Here is a 20,207-nt window from a genome sequence, read left to right as displayed (position 1 = left end):
CGAGCCATGCATGTCACCAAAGAATGACAATTCATATGTCAGCAATGCTCAGTTGTGTCTTTGACCTCGCCCTTCTCCCAACGCGTTTCCCTCCATTTGTGCCTGGGGTTCATCAGGGGATCAAAGCTGACAACAGGGGAGAAAGTCACATCCCCGTCTTCCTTTCCAAACAGTTCAAGAAATATATACCCGGTATCAATACACCGTGGGGTATAGCATGTAGACTGCCATTAACTCCTTATTACCCCGATTGCCACCGCACCAGAGCAATTCGGGATGAGCCAGGTAGGAAGATCCAGTGAGAAGGAAAAACAAGTGATCCAGCTCAACTGGGGCAAAGTCCGGCATGCAGGGATAACACTCTGGCAGTGCAAGGGTCCAGTAGAAGAAAGAAAAATCCAGCTTCCGGCGTAGTAGTAAAACTGATGCAATTTTATTAGAGGATGTAAAAATTAATGCGATGACAAAAATAGGGAGCCCATATGCGGCGTAAGGCTACGCGTTTCGAACGCTGCCTGCGTTCTTTGTCAAGCCTGATGATCCAGTACCTTGTAATATTTAACGGTTTGCCGGCTTCTTGAATCTGAAGACCTTGTGCACAGGAGCCCAGCACTAAACCCACCCTCTCCAGATAGGAGAAATAAAACTGCACCACGCAAGGACCACACTCCACGGAATCCCTCTGCCTAGTATCGGTGTCCGGTAACCTACACTGGGGACCTGTAACGGGTCCCCGGTGCACTGATTTAATTACCGCTAGACTCCCTGCCAGGAGCGCGGTATACCTAGTAACAACCAGGGATCGTGAATCAAGTGCAGCATGGTTGTCAGTAAGATTTTAATAAGCGGTAAAGACTTAACCTTTGTGCTGGTACCTTTAAGCAAGAATGTCGTTTTGATACACGGGCTGGCACTGCCATAGTGCTTCCTTGCTAAAGCCATTTTACAGCTACTGAACTAAAATTTCTCGAGAGAATTATCCTTTTAATAATTGGATTAAATCCTTTTACTAGATCGTGGTTGCCACCGGCCGGGGCCCCATGACCTTTTTAGGTGTTATTGAACCTACAAGCTATATGTGGTTTGCCTTCTGTATACTTTCTTGTAGGTTTAATTCATGTGAATTTTGTTAAGTGCTCAGAATAAGGATAGTAATAAAATAAATAACTTTCATCATTTTTCAGCGCTGGTTTCTGAGATTTTATAAAAAAGAAAAAATTTCTAACTCATATCAGTTCCTTGTTTAGGCAATTTTTTGGGGAGGTTTTTGCCTTAAAACCAGCTGCAGAATTATAAGAAAGTAATTTGGGTCGAGCGCATACCATTGTGTTAGGACAATTGTTTTAACTCATTTATCTATCCGTCTATCTATCCATTATCTATTTATCTATCTATCCCTCTATCTCTCTATCTATTATCTATCCATTATCTATCTATCCCTCTATCTATCTATTTATCCATTATCTATCTATTTATCCATTATCTATCTATCTCATTATCTATCATCTTTTTATTTATCTATTTATCTATCATTATCTATTTATCTATCTATCCATTATCTATCTATTTATGTATTTCTCAATCCATCTATCTATTTATCTATCTATCTATCTATCTATCTATATATCTATCTATTATCTATGTATCTATCAATCTAACTATTCATCTATTTATCCATTATCTATTTATTTATCTATCTATCTCTCTATTCATTATCTATCTATCTATCCCTCTATCCATTATCTATCCCTCTATCCATTATCTATTTATCTATCTATCTATCTATCTATTATCTATCTGTCCATTATCTATCTATCTATCTATCCCTCTATCCATTATCTATCGAATTATTATGTATATTATTTATTGCTGTTTTAAAGCATTAAAAAATGCAGGGTCTAACCTGCAAAAAACGCACCAAAAATGCATAAAAAACGCGGAAAAAACGCATGCGTTTTTGGCATATTATTGGTGCGTTTATTTAACGCAGGTGCGCTAATCCTTCTCTCTCAAGAAATTTCTTAAGAAATTTCTAGAGAAAAATCCTTTTTCTAGTGCACACAGGGCCAAGACTCTTTTCAATGTACTCTTTCAAGGCATCTCTTTCAGAAAGTCAGAAAGAGAAGTTAAACAGATGAGATGAGTTTCACCCCTGGTATAAATTTGATAGCACAATCATATGACCTTTGCACAGGAAGAATTTCACATTCAGTCTCAGAAAAACATCCTTAAAATGCTGAATGAAATCTGGAAGAAGAGATCTCATAGATGCCCAGGATTTAGATAAACATTTGGAAAAACAGAAATTCCTCCAAGCTTTAATCTCGCTAGTCTCCAAATTGATGCTGGGATTGTGTTTCACCAACCAGGGCATACCCAGCAAAACTATCTGGTAAGGAAGGAAACACCATAAGTCAAATAGATTCTTTGTGTAACTTACCGGGTGGGAGGGAGAGGGGAGGCAGTGGTGGTGCAGCAAGGTTACAAGAGGCAGGGGTAGTTCTGGAGTAGGGCAATGCTGCAGGGGATGCAGCTGGTGTCCCAGATGCTTGCTGTGGGCACTGTGAGGGAGGAGCATCCAGAAACTAAAGGGTGCTTTACACGCTGCGACATCGCTACCGATATATCGTCGGGGTCACGTTGTTAGTGATACACATCCGGCGCCGGTAGCGACATCGCAGTGTGTAAACCCTAGGAGCGATGATCAACGATCGCAAAATCGTCCAAAAACGGTGATCGTTGACACGTCGCTCCTTTCCTTAATATCGTTGCTGCTGCAGGTACGATGTTGTTTGTCGTTCCTGCGGCAGCACACATCGCTATGTGTGACACCCCAGGAATGACGAACATCTCCTTACCTGCGTCCATTGGCAATGCAGAAGGAAGGAGGTGGGCGGGATGTTACGCCCCGCTCATCTCCGCCCCTCCGCTTCTATTGGACGGCTGCTTAGTGACGTCGCGGTGATGTGCGTGTGACGCTGCCGTAGCGATAATTTTCGCTATGGCAGCGATCACCACATGTCGCACGTACGACGGGGGCGGGTGCTATCGCGCACGACATCGCTAGCTATCCCTAGCGCTGTCGCAGCATGTAAAGTACCCTTAACTGTCGGCAGTGTGGGCTTCATGGAAATGGCTCCCACAGTGAGAAGATTGAGCAATTGGCTCAATAACGAGCCGAGATCTCATCAACTTCTGGATGAAATTTTTCTTAAGTCCGCTGCTGGGAGATCAATGCACCAGAGACGGCACATGTGCAAATGAGATCTTGAGCTGAGAGCTAAATCTGCACACGCACTGAATCCGGGCACCATTATTTGAAGCCCACACCACCAACATTTTCAGGATGGCCCCTGCCTCACCCCCAGCAGTGAGCACAGCCCAACATCGGCATCAGCACTACCTGCAGCATCAGCACCACCACAGAACAGCACACAGCCCACAGCATCGCTCCTACCTCCTATAACCCCTCTCTATCATCCTAGGATAAGCTACATTCAGCTTATAAGACACCCCCCCCATTTTCTTCCCAAATTTTTGGGAGGAAAAGTGCATCTTATAATTCGAAATATACGGTATATAAATATGGTATTGCTGTATTTGCACCAACCTGAAGAATATAGCCATCTTATCTGTATCCTCACCCATCCCTTGTAGACTGTGAGCCCTCGCGGGCAGGGACCTCTCTCCTCCTGTACCTGTCTGTGCCTTGTAGTGTTTATGATTATTGTACTTGTCCCTATTATGTACACCCCTTTCACATGTAAAGCGCCATGGAATAAATGGCGCTATAATAATAAAATAATAATAATAGTAATAATAATCTTATCACTAATATTGTACAGTGAACTGGGCAAAAATAAAAATAAGAACTATTCTTGTACTGCTGTCTATTTATTCATTTTACCTCTCAATAATTGTAATAAGCCTTGATTTATATTTATTGTGTGTGTTCGTTGAGTGCTTACGTTGGAGTTTCCATGTAAACAACATAAACCGTGATTCAGACAAAACCACCGATGGAACCACTGATTATGAGGCAGATGCAGTCACTTTGGGCTCCATTTGGACTTTGTTTCGGTGGTGTCCCATCATTTTAGGCGTCTTTTTAGCGCACAAGTGTGGAAGACCACAATTCTGTGCATACCTAAAAAAGATGGCTACCACAGTAAAGACACCAAAATGTCTCCATCTGCCTCATTATAGTGAGTGGTTCCAAATTACATTTTTGTGGGATTTACACGGAAACCCCGTCCGTGCTCAGCCTAGAACACAAGCATATGATCCCAGTTTTCTACTGAAAGCGATCAATCTTTTTTCTAAATACCAAGTAGCACTCCTTACCAACTAATCCCCGCCGTGTGCACAAACAGTAGTGTACAACCACTTATGGGGTACTGCTACGATAGGTAAAACTTGCTTAAGACATTGTACTGTCTATTTTCACCTATTACCTCTTGTGTGAATTAAAAAATGTTGAGGCTAAAGTAAAATATACAGTGGAAACCTTCAAAAGGAACCTGAAGACCCACCTCTTCAGACAAGCCTACAACCTGTAGTAACCCTCAGTCCACTATACTGCACGACCATCTCTACCCTCACCTACTGTATCCTCACCTGTCCCTTGTAGACCGTGAGCCCTTGCGGGCAGGGTCCTCTCTCCTCCTGTACCCATCTGTGCCTTGTATTGTTCATAATTTTATACTTGTCTATGTATGCCCTCCCTTTTCACATGTAAAGCGCCTTGGAATAAATGGTGCTATAATAATAATAATAATAATAATAAAAAAAAAATACTAGCAGAAAAAAACATGTTTTTTGTTTTTATTATTCAATCTTATAAAATTCTGTGTTGTATTTTGTGGGTTAAGAATGCTCACCACACCGATAGATGAATTCATTGTGGGGTTTAGTTTGTCAAATTGGGTCACTGTTGAGTGTTTCTGCTTTTGGCACCTCAGGGGTTCTGCAAATGCAACACAGTATCTAAATGTCCATTGCAAAAATTAAAAAGAGTTTTGCCACGTGACCAAACATTACATTTTGGCCACATATGGGGTATCACTGTGTTCTGGAGAAAATGCATAACAAATCATGGGGTCCATTCTCTCCTATTACCCCTCGTGTAAATTATATTTTATGCTAAAACAGTATTTTAGTGGAAAAAAATATTTTTTTTGTTTTGGGATTTAATTGTTGCACAATTGTGTGAATCACCTGTAGAGTAAAAATGCTCAGTACACCACTAGATGAATTTCTTGAGGGGTCAAGTTTCCAAAATGGGGTTACTTGTAGGAGATTTCTTCTGTTTTGGGATGTCAGAGGGTCTGCAAATGCAACATGGCGTCTGCAATTTATTCAAGACAAATTTACGCTCCAAAAACAAAATGGTGCTCTTTCCTTTCCGAGCCCTGCCGTGTGCCCAAACAGCAGTTTTCAACCACAAATGATGTATCATCGTGTCTGGGAGAAATTGAGTAACAAATTATCTAGTAAATTTTTTTCTATTATCCATTGTGAAAATTACCAATTTGTGGCTAAAACAACAAGTTAACTGAAAAAAAACAATTTTCTTTTTCAAATCCACATTTTAAAAAGTTCTGTGAAGCACTTATGGAGTTCAAAGTGCTCAATGCACCCTTACATGAATTTCTTGATGAGTCAGGTTTCCAAAATAGGGTCACTTGTGAGGGTTTATGCCGATTTGGTACCTCGGGAGGTGTGCAAATGAGACATGGCATCTGCTATCTATTCCCGCCAACTTTACACACGAAATACTAAATGTTGCTTCTTCCTCTTCGAGCCTTGCTATTACTCGAAACATAAATGTTTGACTATATGTGGATATTTCTATGCTCAGAAGAAAATGGGCAACAAACCTTGAGGTCCCCTTTTTTGTGTTAACTCTTGCAAAAGTGAAAAATTTTGGGCTAAAGCAACATTTTTGTGAAAACATTATGTGATGACCTAATGTTTTCTGTGTAGTACTTGTGAATTATACCCCTGGATAAGATCCTTGAGGGGTGTAGCTTCCAAAATGGGGTCAGTTGTGGAGGATTTTTGCTGTTTAGGCAACTTAGGAGCCCTGCAAATGTGAATTGGAATCTATTTCAGCCAAATTTGTGTTCCAAAATTCAAATGGTGCTCCTTCCCTTCCAAGCTTGGCCATTTGCCCAAAAAGAGGTTTCTGACCACATGTTGGATATCAACGCACTCAGAATTAACTGGGTAACCACTTAAGGGGTCCATTTTTTGTGCTATCCCTTGTAAAAGCGGAAAAACTCAGGGCTAAATCAACATTTTAGAAGCAAAATATTTTTTTTTTATCATAGCACTGTGTATTAATTCCTGTATAGCACCTGAAGGGTTAACAAATTTTGTAAAAGTGGTTTTGAAGTATTTGAGAAGGCCGGTTGTTAAAGTGGTATCACTTTTTGGAAGTTTCCAATAAAGGTCCATCAAAGTCCATTTAAATCTGAATACGTCACTAAAGAAACTGGTTTTGTAAATTTCTTGAAAAAATAGAAAACTGCGGTTAAAATTTAACCCTTCTAACATTGTAACAAAATAAAATAACATTTGAAAAATGAAGTAGACATATGAGAAATGTTATTTATTAATTATTTTGATTTTGTACAGCATGACTAAATAGTTTAAGAATATAAAACTTGAAAATTGCAACTTTTTCCAAATTGAAACCAAAATTTGGATATTTTCACAAATAAATGAAAAATATATTGGTCTAAATTTACCACTAAGAAAAAGTAAAATGTGTCATTAAAAAACAGTTTGAGAATCACTGAGATTAGATAGCAGCTTCCACAGAAACTGCACAGTGCACTAAAGGCTGCTTTACACCTATCAATTTATCGTGCGATCGCACTCGCCCCCATCGTTTGTGCGGCTGTAAAGCCTGCCTGGATCAACAGACTCAGGTGGGACGTAATGGACAGACTAGAGGGAAGCCACTCACCAAGCAGGACCCCCAGAACCCTGAAACCCTTTAACCCCTATACAGGGATTTGGAATTACACTGGGCCCTGGAGATCACTACCTGTGGAAGGCTGCAGTCCGATGAGAGTAGTCGTCAGGCAGGGTCAAACCAGGAATAGCAGAACAGGGACACAATCGGCAGGCAAGGACGTAATCAGAAAATGTAGCAGAGGTCAAATCCGGATCAGGCAGCGAGGTACAAAAACAGCAGGCAGAAGGGTAGTCAGAAAACACGCAGAAGTCAGCACACAGGAATCACAAAACAGAATAGGGCGGACCAGGAGCCAGGAAATCAGAACTATCTCTGGCAGAGGTCAGCAGACAGGAGGGGAACTAAGAAGGGTGTGGTGTCTTCCCATTGGCTGTAGCTGAACGCTGGGAACTTCAGCTGGAAGACACACGCCACCCACAGTCAGCCAGTGGTACTGCAGATCCCAAGATAACCCAGCCCAGTGGATGATCGGAGCCTGCGCCCACCAGTGCCGCTGGCATCGACTCCACTCCCATCACCAGCACCATCCACGGCAGGAACACGGCGTCACCTGGTGATCGGAGCAAAAGTCGCTGGAGCGGACTCTGGTGGTGACATAACAGTGGCACGGGTAATTTGTTGCCCGTGACGCACAATGCTGTAACCCCCCGTCACACATACTTACCTTCCAAATGACTCGCTGTGAGCGGCGAACATCCACTTCCTGAAGGGAGAGGGACGTTCGGCATCACAGCGACGTCACACAGCGGCCGACCAATAGAAGCGGAAGGGCGGAGATGAGCGGGACGTAAACATCCCGCCCACCTCCTTCCTTCCGCATTGCCGGCGGGACACAGGTAAGCTGTGTTCATCATTCCCGGGGTGTCACACGGAGCGATGTGTGCTGCCTCGGGAACAATGAACAACCGGACGTTCGATTTTTAGAAAATGAGCGACGTGTCAACGATGAACGAAAAGGTAGGTATTTCTGCTCGTTCACCGTCGCACGTAGCTGTCACACTCTATGATATATCAAACGATGCCGGATGTGCGTCACTTATGACGTGACTCTGACAACAGATCGTAAGATATATCGTAGCGTGTAAAGCCCGCTTTAGGTTTTAAGGTTAAATATCTGAATTCTTGTGATGAAATCACTTTCCAAGAAATGCGTCTTCTGTTTGGCAGTCCCTTCTAAGCAACAATTGAAACCAGACGTTTATATAAACTATCTAAAAAAGCACATATGCATGTTTTTCCCAGAATGATAGAAAATGTTTTAAGGCATTTTTATTATTTTGTGCAAACTCAAAAGTTTACATACACTAAAGGGTGCTTTACACGCTGCGACATCGCTAATGATATATCGTCGGGGTCACGGTGTTTGTGACGCACATCCGGCGTCGTTAGCGACATCGCAGCGTGTGACACCTATGAGCGACTTTAAACAATCGCAAAAGAGGCAAAAATCGTTGGCCTGTGATGTCGTTCACTTACCAAAAATCATTGCCTGGTCAGTGTCGATGTTGTTTATCGTTCCTGCGGCAGCACACATCGCTATGTGTTACACCGCAGGAAGGAGGAACAACCTCGTACCTGCGTCCACCGGCAATGAGGAAGGAAGGAGGTGGGCGGCATGTTCTGGCCGCTCATCTCCGCCCCTCCTCTGCTATTGGGCGGCCGCTTAGTGACCCCGCAGTGACATCGCTATGACGCCGAACGCACCTCCCCATTGAAGGAGGGATTGTTCGGCGATCACAGAGACGTCGCTGAAAAGGTATATGCGTGTGATGCTGCCGTAGCAATAATATTCACTACGGCAGCGATCACCAAATGTCGCACGGTCGACGGGAGCGGGTGCTATTGCGCATGACATCGCTAGCGATGTTGCAACGTGTAAAGCACCCGTACTATGCCTTTAAACAATATAGGACAGCCCATATGATGATGTCATGTCTTTAGAAGCTTCTGATAGGTTTATTGGCAACATCTGAGCTAATTAGAAACACACCTGTGGATGTATTTTAATGCACACCTGAAACACACTGTTTCTTTGTGTAGCATCATGGGAAAGTCAAAAGAAATCAACCAAGATCTCAGAAAGAGAATTAGGAACTTACACAAGTCTGGTTCATCCTTGGGTGCAATTTCCAGATACCGGAAGGTGCCTGGTTCATCTGTACAAACAATTATACATATAATAAGTACAATCAAGATGGGAATGTCTAGCCATCATACCGTAGTCATCATACTTTTTTTTGTTTTACATTTTTTATTTATTTTACTAGTGCCCCTAGGGGACCTTATGGATCAGCAGTCTGTTCATTTCTGCATTTCTGCTGATCAGAGCTGCACAGTTCTGATCAGCAGAAATGAAGCATTCCTGTTAGAGCCGGCACTCTGTTGTACTTACAGGAAGTGCGTCATGGCAGTGTCAGTGATCATCACATAATCCAGAGCTACCATGGCAACTATCGTCTCCACATGATCACATCATGGGGCTGCCGATGGTGGCAAGTAATGATGCGATCCCCACAACGGCCATTTAAATTGCACTGTCAAATTCTAACAGCGCAATTTAAGTGGCAAGCATGCAAGGGTGGATCGCGGATGCACCTGCGCCTGTTAGCATCACATGTCTGCTGTACAAATCAGCAGACAGGTGTGGAGATCACCGGCGGCTAACCACAGCAGCCGGCGGTGATTACCGCTACATGACCAATCATGTACCAGTATGTCACTGGTTGTGAAGGGGCTAAGTCACCTAGGTTAAAATTTTTAAAAAGAAAATAAATAAAAACATTCACATTTTAATCACCTCCCTTTTACCATACTGAAAAAAACAAACAGAAAAATAAAAACGTCAACATATTTGTTGTTGCCACATGCATGAAAAGCCCAAAATGTAAAATATAAAATACATTTATCCTCCAAAGTAAATAATGTAAAATAAAATAATGAATTAATAAATATGGCAAAACTATTAGATTATCTTATGAAAAAACTGAATAAAAAGTCCCAAAACAGTGCTAACAAAACCTATGTGACCAAAGAATTCTGTTCCAAAGTCAATGAGGGAGTATTCAATATTTTCAAACAAAGTGCCCTAAGTCCTCCTTCAGACATCTGTGCAAAACACAAACGTTTTGCACGGTCCAAAGTGAGGATGCGTATGTGTGTGCGTGTGTCTATGTTCCATGTGCTGTCACTGTGTTGTCTGTGTGACATGCAGATAGCACACAGACAGCATGATCTGCTATACTTACCTGTCTCCGGCGCTGCTGTTACTCCCGGGTCCGTGGTCAGTGCAGTGAATATTCATGAGCTTAATGAGCAGGACCGAGAACCAACAGCAGAGTGTTACGTCACAGCCAGAGTCTGCTCCAGCGACTTCTGCTCCGACCAAAAGTTTGGACATACCTTGTCATTCAAAGAGTTTTCTTTATTTTCACGACTCTAAAAATTGTAAATTCACATTGAAGACATCCAAACTATGAATTAACACATGTGGAATGAAATACTTAAAAAAGTGTGAAACAACTGAAAATATGTCTTATATTCTAGGTTCTTCAAAATAGCCACCTTTTGCTTTGATTACTTCTTTGCACACTCTTGGCATTCTCTTGATGAGCTTCAAGAGGTAGACACTGGAAATGGTTTTCCAACAGTCTTGAAGGAGTTCCCAGAGATGCCTAGCACTTCTTTGCCATTTTGCCTTCACTCTGCAGTCCAGCTCACCCCCAAACCATCTCGATTGGGTTCAGATCTGGTGACTGTGGAGGCCAGGTCATCTGGCGTAGCACCCCATCACTTAGTCAAATAGACCTTACACAGCCTGGAGGTGTGTTTGGGGTCATTGTCCTGTTGAAAAATAAATGATGGTCCAACTAAACGCAAACCAGATAGAATAGCATGCCGCTGCAAGATGCTGTGGTAGCCATGCTGGTTCAGTATGCCTTCAATTTTGAATAAATCCTCAACAGTGTCACCAGCAAAGCACCCCCACACCGTCACACCTCCTCCTCCATGCTTCACAGTGGGAACCAGGCATGTAGAGTCCATCCGTTCACCTTTTCTACAAAGACACGGTGGTTGGATCCAAAGATCTCAAATTTGGACTCATCAGACCAAAGCACAGATTTCCACTGGTCTAATGTCCAATCCTCGTGTTCTTCAGCCCAAACAAGTCTCTTCTGCTTGTTGCCTGTTGTGAGACTCATGTGGGATTAGTGGATGAGGGCAGGTATATCTCACCCCGGTATCGGTCCTATGTGACTTAGCCTGGTCAGGATCACCTGGCTACTAATGGATTAATGGGAGGTGAAGGACGGAGGTAAAAGGAATCTGGGAAGTTGGGGGAGGTTCTCCATCTGGGAACACAGTAAGCCTGTCTGTGTAGGAGACACTTGTGAGGAGCAGTGCCTGATGTTTGTATGGTGTAGCTGGAAGGGAGAAGCCCTCCAGTTTGTAGTTAGGATATCATCCTGTATAGTTAGCGCCGGACAGGCAAGGATTTATTTTGTTGGTGTTTTTTTTCTTTTTGTTTATGCTTCACTGCAATAAACCTGACCAAGCGTCAGTTACACCTTGAATTCGGCTGTCTGCCTGAGGTGAATACGTGCCCTTTGAACCCAGCAAAGGCGATCCCGGAGCGTGTTATCACATTGTGGTGGAGAACGCGGGCAGCACGTTACAGCGCATCATAATGGATGACGTGGTGAAAGCGCTGGTACAATCCGCAGCTGTGCAGCAGGAGGCTAATCGCTTGATGTCGGCACAGTTGAAGGAACTGGTGGAATCGACGGTTAAAGACCGCCAACTTTTGCAGCAGGTGGCGCAGCGTCTGGCGACTGTACCGGAGAGTAATGCGGAGGCTGACCAGAGGGTGATTCATGTGAGTCGGTGCTAGCAGAAATTAACCACAGAGGACGATGTGGAAGCTTACCTGACCACGTTTGAACGGACGGCGGAGCGGGAAAAGTGGCCAAAGGAGCGATGGGCCGACTTGCTTGCACCGTTTCTGGCAGGTGAGGCCCAAAAAGCCTACTTTGATCTTGAGCCTGAAGCAGCGCATTACTTTGATAAACTAAAAGCCGAGATCCTTGCCCGGCTGGGAGTGACGACGGCCGTGCGAGCACAGAGAGTTCATCAATGGACTTATCAGCCCGATAAACCACCGCGGTCACAGATGTTTGACCTCATTCACTTGACCAAGAAATGGCTACAGCCCGAGGTTTTGACGGCGCCAGAGATGGTACAAAGAATCGTTCTTGATAAATACCTAAGAGCTCTACCGCCATCTCTGAAGAGGTGGGTAAGCCATGGAAACCCCACGACAGCGGAACAGCTAGTGGATCTAGTGGAGCGTTATTCCTTGGCAGAAGGACTTATGGACGATGCTACACATCCTCGCTCTTCCCCTTCTCGACGAGGATCTGGTAAGACTGTTCCAGGGTCATGGGGAGGAGGAAAATATCCTAAGGCAGTGGAGGAGGAAAACAGGACTGCTGGCCCTGTGAGGGCTAAGGTGCCAAACTATGGTCTTAGCAAGGGGCCCGTGAGGTGTTTCCGCTGCCAGGAGGTGGGCCACATTGCTGCAAACTGTCCAGTAACTGCAGAACCGATGCAGTGTGATGTCACGGACTTTGAAAAACGCAGGGCTATGGTTGCACGGGTAGTGTGTGTTGCTGCATGTCAAGGCGATATGAAAAAACACCTCTGTGAAGTGTCCATTGATGGCAATACTGTTGTTGCACTATTAGACTCGGGAAGTGTGGTGACTCTGGTAAAGGCCAGTCTGGTAGCAGTCCCGATGGGACCGTCAGATAAATTTTCTGTGACATGTGTTCATGGAGACACCTGCTCGTACCTCACAACGGTCTCCTGCATTACTACGCCCTATGGGTCTGTGCATCATAAGGTGGGACTAGTACCAGCATTATTGCATGATATCATTTTGGGCAGGGATTTTCCCCACTTCTGGCAGTTGTGGGAGAACCAATTAGTACCCCAGGGTAGCCGCACGGATGATCCTTCTCCCACACCTTGTGTGGGCCCGGAGCCACTAGAGGATGCCCCACAAGAGGGTTCAGAGGAGGAATCCGCTGAAAACAACCCCCAGTTCCCCCTTTCAGTTCTGGCGGGTGATTCCGATGAACCCGGGGCAGAGGCGGACACGGGTGGCTGTCCCCCTTCCTCTTGGCTGAATTTGGAAGTCCAGAAAGATGACTTCCAAAGTGAGCAAATGAGAGATCCTACCCTTTCTCAGGCTATTAAAAATGTTAAAATGATAAACGGGGTGCAGGTGGATGCAGGTACTATGCTGTCTTACCCCTACATGGCACTGGAGAATGACTTTCTCTATCAGATAGAGAAGAAGGGGGATGACACAGTGCAACGATTGGTTGTGCCGAAACCCTACAGGCGGAGAGTGCTGGACCTGGCACACGGACACATGATGGGGGGACACCTGGGGGTCCAGAAAACTACCGAAAGGATATTACAGTTTTGTTTGGCCCGGCATGCATCACGATATTCGCACCTATTGCGAGTCTTGTCCCGACTGCCAAATCTCTGCGCCTAGGCCCCGTTTCTGTAGCCCCTTAGTACCTCTGCCTATCATCGAGATCCCATTTGAGAGAATTGGGATGGATTTAGTTGGACCCCTCCCCAAGTCTGCACGAGGACACCAGCACATCCTTGTCATCTTGGATTATGCCACTCGTTACCCCGAGGCCATCCCTTTGCGTAACACGGCCACCAAGACCATTGCCAAGGAGCTGGTCCATGTGTTTAGTCGGGTTGGTGTCCCAAAACAAATACTCACAGACCAAGGAACCCCCTTTATGTCTAAAGTAATGAAAGAACTCTGCAGGCTGTTACAAATAGCACAGTTACGCACCTCCGTGTATCACCCTCAAACGGACGGACTGGTCGAACGGTTTAACAAAACTTTGAAACAGATGCTCCGTAAGGCGATAGACAAGGACGGGAAGAACTGGGACTACTTACTCCCGTATTTGCTTTTTGCCATCCGGGAGGTGCCCCAGTCTTCCACCGGGTTCTCTCCTTTCGAGCTTCTGTACGCCCGACGTCCCCGTGGACTGTTAGATGTCGCTAAAGAAACCTGGGAGGGACAGGTCACCCCGTTCAAAAGCGTAATAGACCATGTAACCCAAATGCAGGACTGTATTGCGGCGGTGATGCCCATCGTTAAAGAGCATATGATACAGGCTCAAGGAGCACAGAAAAGGATTTATGATAGGGGGGCCAAGATCCGTACTTTTGCACCCGGAGATAGGGTGTTGATCCTGGTCCCCACGGCAGAAAGCAAATTTCTGGCCAAGTGGCAAGGCCCCTTTGAAATTAAGGAACGGGTGGGTGAGGTAAACTACAAAGTGTACCAGGCTGGTAAAAGGAAGCCTGAACAGATTTATCACGTGAATCTGATAAAACCCTGGAAGGACCGTCCAGCTCTGTCAGCAGGTCTGGCCCTTCCGGTCTGCAAGCAGACCATACCGGATGTCGGGACGGCGGAGACTCTGTCGGAGCGGCAAAAGACCGACGTCAAGCAGTTTGTAATCAACAATCACGAGTTTTTCTCGGAAAAGCCCGGGCAGACCACTCTCATTAAACATGACATCATAACAGAGCCTGGGGTAACAGTTCAGGTAAAGCCCTAGCGAATACCGGAGGCTCGGCGGGAAGCTGTCTCCCGAGAAGTGAAGACCATGTTAGAGTTAGGTGTAATCGAGGAATCGCATAGCGCCTGGTCGAGTCCGATTGTGTTAATACCGAAACCAGACGGCTCCATTAGATTCTGCAATGACTTCAGGAGATTAAATGCGGTCTCCAAATTTGATGCATACCCTATGCCACGGGTCGATGAATTAATAGATCGGCTTGGAAAAGCCCGGTATATCACGACCCTAGACTTAACGAAGGGCTATTGGCAGATCCCGCTAACAGAGGCCGCTAAAGAGAAAACCGCGTTTTCTACACCGGAAGGTTTATACCAGTATGTGTATATGCCGTTTGGACTACACGGGGCACCGGCAACCTTTCAAAGGTTGATGGACCGAGTCCTGAGGCCCCATAGGCAGTATGCTTCTGCGTATTTGGATGACATAGTCATTTACAGCCTGGACTGGGAGACGCACCTCCAGAAACTAGAGGCTGTGATTGAGGACCTGCGGGAGGCGGGTCTAACAGCAAACCCCAAGAAATGTCATATCGGGCTGGAAGAAGCCCGGTATTTGGGATACGTAATTGGGAGGGGAATTGTTAAACCCCAGATTGACAAGATACAAGCCATTCAGAGCTGGCCACAACCAGTCAACAAGAAGCAGGTGAGAGCTTTTTTGGAGATAGCCGGCTACTACCGACGGTTCATTCCCAATTTTGCGGCTACCGCTGTTCCCCTGACGGACCTTACCAAAGGGAAAGACTCTGTCATGATCAAATGGACCACGGCAGCCGAAGAAGCCTTCCATAACTTAAAACTAGCTCTTTGCTCTCAACCTGTGCTAATGACTCCTGACTTCCGCAGCGAGTTCGTGGTCCAAACGGACGCTTCTGATGCCGGTATAGGGGCTGTATTGTCACAACTGAAGGACGGAGAGGAACATCCGGTCCTTTATCTTAGTCGGAAACTTAATAAGCATGAACGCAACTATGCCATTGTGGAAAAAGAATGCTTAGCCATTAAGTGGGCTCTAGAGTCCCTTAAATATTACTTGATTGGAAGGAAGTTCCGGCTGATCACTGACCATGCCCCTCTCAAGTGGATGCACTTGAATAGGGAACGGAATGGCCGAGTGACCCGGTGGTTCCTTGCACTTCAGGCCTACCGTTTTACAGTGGAGCACCGCCCGGGGGTGCGGATGGGGAATGCTGATGCCCTGTCTCGTGTGCACTGTTTTGTGGGTGCTGTTGCTCAGCTGCAGTGGTCTGAGCAGAGGGGGGGGATATGTGAGACTCATGTGGGATTAGTGGATGAGGGCAGGTATATCTCACCCCGGTATCGGTCCTATGTGACTTAGCCTGGTCAGGATCACCTGGCTACTAATGGATTAATGGGAGGTGAAGGACGGAGGTAAAAGGAATCTGGGAAGTTGGGGGAGGTTCTCCATCTGGGAACACAGTAAGCCTGTCTGTGTAGGAGACACGTGTGAGGAGCAGTGCCTGATGTTTGTATGGTGTAGCTGGAAGGGAGAAGCCCTCCAGTTTGTAGTTAGGATATCATCCTGTATAGTTTTGCGCCGGACAGGCAAGGATTTATTTTGTTGGTGTTTTTTTTCTTTTTGTTTATGCTTCACTGCAATAAACCTGACCAAGCGTCAGTTACACCTTGAATTCGGCTGTCTGCCTGAGGTGAATACGTGCCCTTTGAACCCAGCAAAGGCGATCCCGGAGCGTGTTATCACACTGTCCTTAGCAGTGGTTTCCTAGCAGCTGTTTTACCATGAAGGCCTGCTGCACAGTCTCCTCTTAATAGTTGTTCTAGAGATGAGAAAGTGTGTCCGACCTTTTGGTCTGTACTATATATATATATGCCTTTTAATAATTACATTTCTATCTATTTGTCTTGTGGTTTTTGTGTGCAGAATACATTTTTTTTTAATACATTCTATTTTAACAGCAGTTATTAACCTGGGCGAAGCCGGGTAGTACAGCTAGTGTATGTATATATATATATATATATATATATATATATATATATATATATATATATATATATACTGTATATACAGTCATATGAAAAAGTTTGGGCACCCCTATTAATGTTAAACTTTTTTTCTTTATAACAATTTGGGTTTTTGCAACAGCTATTTCAGTTTCATATATCTAATAACTGATGGACTGAGTAATATTTCTGGATTGAAATGAGGTTTCTTGTACTAACAGAAAATGTGCAATACGCGTTTAAACAAAATTTGACCGGTGCAAAAGTATGGGCACCCTTATCAATTTCTTGATTTGAACACTCCTAACTACTTTTTACTGACTTACTAAAGCACTAAATTGGTTTTGTAACCTCATTGAGCTTTGAACTTCATAGGCAGGTGTATCCAATCATGAGAGAAGGTATTTAAGGTGGCCACTTGCAAGTTGTTCTCCTATTTGAATCTCCTATGAAGAGTGGCATCATGGGCTCCTCAAAACAACTCTCAAATGATCTGAAAACAAAGATTATCCAACATAGTTGTTCGGGGGAAGGATACAAAAAGTTGTCTCTGAAATTTAAACTGTCAGTTTCCACTGTGAGTAACATAGTAAGGAAATGGAAGAACACAGGTACAGTTCGTGTTAAGCCCAGAAGTAGCAGGCCAAGAAAAATATCAGAATGGCAGAGAAGAATGGTGAGAACAGTCAAGGACAATCCACAGACCACCTCCAAAGACCTGCAGCATCATCTTGCTGCAGATGGTGTCAATGTGCATCAGTCAACAATACAGCGCTCTTTGCACAAGGAGAAGCTGTATGGGAGAGTGATGCGAAAGAAGCCGTTTCTGCAAGCACGCCACAAACAGAGTCGCCTGAGGTATGCCAAAGCACATTTGGAGAAGCCAGTTACATTTTGGAAGAAGGTCCTGTGGACTGATGAAATAAAGATTGAGTTGTTTGGTCATAGAAAAAGGCATTATGCATGGAGGCAAAAAAACACGACATTCCAAGAAAAGCACTTGCTACCCACAGTAAAATTTGGTGGAGGTTCCATCATGCTTTGGGGCTGTGTGGCCAATGCCGGCACCAGGAATCTTGTTAAAGTTGAGGGTCGCATGAATTCAACTCAGTATCAGCAGATTCTTGACAATAATGTGCAAGAATCAGTGACAAAGTTGAAGTTACGCAGGGGATGGATATTTCAGCAAGACAATGATCCAAAACACTGCTCCAAATCTACTCAGGCATTCATGAAGAGGAACAATTACAATGTTCTGGAATGGCCATCCCAGTCCCCAGACCTGAATATCATTGAACATCTGTGGGATGATTTGAAGCATGCTGTCCATGCTCGGCGACCATCAAACTTAACTGAACTGGAATTGTTTTGTAAACAGGAATGGTCAAATATACCTTCATCCAGGATCCAGGAACTCATTAAAAGCTACAGGAAGCGACTAGAGGCTGTGATTTTTGCAAAAGGAGGATCTACAAAATATTAATGTCCCTTTTATGTTGAGGTGCCCATACTTTTGCACCTTTCAAATTATGTTTAAATGCGGATTGCACATTTTCTGTTAGTACAATAAACCTCATTTCAATCCAGAAATGTTACTGAGTCCATCAGTTATTAGATATATGAAACTGACATAGCTGTTGCAAAAACCCAAATTGTTATAAAGAAAAAAGGTTAACATTAATTGGGGTGCCCAAACTTTTTCATATGACTGTATATTTTATATATATATATATATATATATATATATATATATATATATATATATGTATATATATATACACCAGTGTAAGCAATAATATATCTTAAGCCTAAACTCAGAACGTTCATAATCATAAACTATAATCAGAATTACTCACCCAAGAAGGAAGCAAGGAGTAAAAGTCTGCCGATAGACATGGTGAGAAGAGAGAAGAAACTGTGACTATCTGCATCCGGAACTAATCATTTTGCTTCTAGGAGGAATATATTCTACTGTATATTTTCTGATTAAAGTGGATAAACTCGTTTCAGAATTGTTTGTAACCCGACAGTCAAGTCTTCTGCTGACCATCGGTAAGATGTAATCTCTTTGGGGCAAGTTAGTCCATGCTTTGAAGGACTCTATTTCTTCTGCAATTACTAGGTAAGGTGACTCACGCTGACGAAGGCACGTCAAGATGTGATTGATACTTTACCGTGAAGGTCCTCCCTTCTCATTTTTAGAACGCTCCCCTTTGGCATACCTTACTCGTAAATCAAAGAGTTAATGGAAAAAAAAAGGTTGAACACCTTATATAACAATGTATGCAGAAGAAAGTATGATAACACTTGGTGGAATCTCACTCTTCTATATAATTTGTGTAGACACAACAACCAGTCGTTGGCAAAAGTGTTGAACTGGTTTTACCCCTTCTCTTATAACTCGGAGATAGTAATTAATATCAAATTAATATCAATTGGTTTTAAATGACAACACGTTTCAAAGCTTAAAGACCCTTCGTCAGGCTCAATGAGACAACAATTATCGGGCAAAAAGGCAGCGTACACAATAAAAGCTTTTTGGGTTTACTTTGGGTATTGTTGAATTAACAAAATAGGTCACAGATTCTACATAGATAATAAAAAGTATTTTTATTACTTTGTGCAGCAACTGGATGCCCTGGAGAGCTTATAAATCAAGGTGTATGAGTCTCGAAAGCAGGGAGTATAAACCTGGAAAGCAGAATGTAGGAGCCTGGAAAGCTGAGTGTCTGAGACTAGAAATCAGGTTATTGGAGTCTGGAAAGCTGGGTGTATGATCCTAGAAAGCTGAGTATATGAGCCTGGAAAGCAAAGTGTATGATCCTGGAAAGCTGGGTGTGTGAGCCTGGAAATCTGAATATATGAGCTTATAAATCAGGGTGTATGAGTCTGGAAAGCTGAGTGTATTATCCTGGAAAGCTGAATATATGAACTTGGAAAACAGTATATGAACTTGGAAAGCTGGGTGTATGAAATTATAAATCAGGGGTGTATGACCCTGGAAAGCAGAGTGTATGAGCCTGGAAAGCTGAGTATATGAGCTTGGAAAGCTGAGTATATGAGACTGGAAAACAGTATATGAGCTTGGAAAGCTGGGTGTTTGAGCCTATAAAGCAGGGTGTATGACCCTTAAAAACTGAGTGTATGACATTATAAATCAGGGTGTACGAGTCTGGAAAGCAGAGTGTATGAGCCTGCAAAAGTGAGTGTTTGAGCCTAGAAAGCAAGATATATGTGTCTGGAAAGCTGGGTGTATGATCCTGGAAAGCTTAGTATGTGAGCTTGGAAAGCAAAGTGTATGAGCTTATAAAGCAGGGTGCTTAAGCCTGGAAAGCTGAGTGTTTGAGTCTAGATAGTAGGGTATATGAGTCTAGAAAGCTGGGTGTATGATCCTGCTAAAGTGAGTATATGAGCTTGGAAAACTGGGTGTATGAGTCTGGAAAGCTTAGTATCTGAGCTTAGAAAGCAGAGTTTATCAGCCTGTAAAGCTTGGTCTATGAGCTTGGAAAGCTGAGTGTGTGAGCCTGGAAAGCTGAGTGTATGAGCCTGGAAAGCTGA

At 43.9% G+C, this 20,207-nt stretch overlaps 1 protein-coding gene across 1 annotated transcript in view; it reads right to left on the bottom strand.

Moving 5' to 3' along the window:
* The window catches only part of LOC142255296 (5-hydroxytryptamine receptor 3A-like), a 96,445-nt gene extending 77,717 nt beyond the window's left edge, over positions 1 to 18,728 (bottom strand). Inside the window, exon 1 of the mRNA XM_075326832.1 lies at positions 18,506 to 18,728. Coding sequence (XP_075182947.1) covers positions 18,506 to 18,545 — 40 coding nt within the window. The 5' untranslated portion in view covers positions 18,546 to 18,728. The remainder of the gene's footprint in view (positions 1 to 18,505) is intronic.
* Between the last annotated feature and the right edge of the window lie 1,479 nt (positions 18,729 to 20,207).

The sequence above is a fragment of the Anomaloglossus baeobatrachus genome, chromosome 10 (assembly GCF_048569485.1).
Source record: "Anomaloglossus baeobatrachus isolate aAnoBae1 chromosome 10, aAnoBae1.hap1, whole genome shotgun sequence".
In the NCBI taxonomy this organism is placed as follows: Eukaryota; Metazoa; Chordata; class Amphibia; order Anura; family Aromobatidae; genus Anomaloglossus; species Anomaloglossus baeobatrachus.
This window is presented reverse-complemented; position numbering and strand designations above follow the sequence as displayed.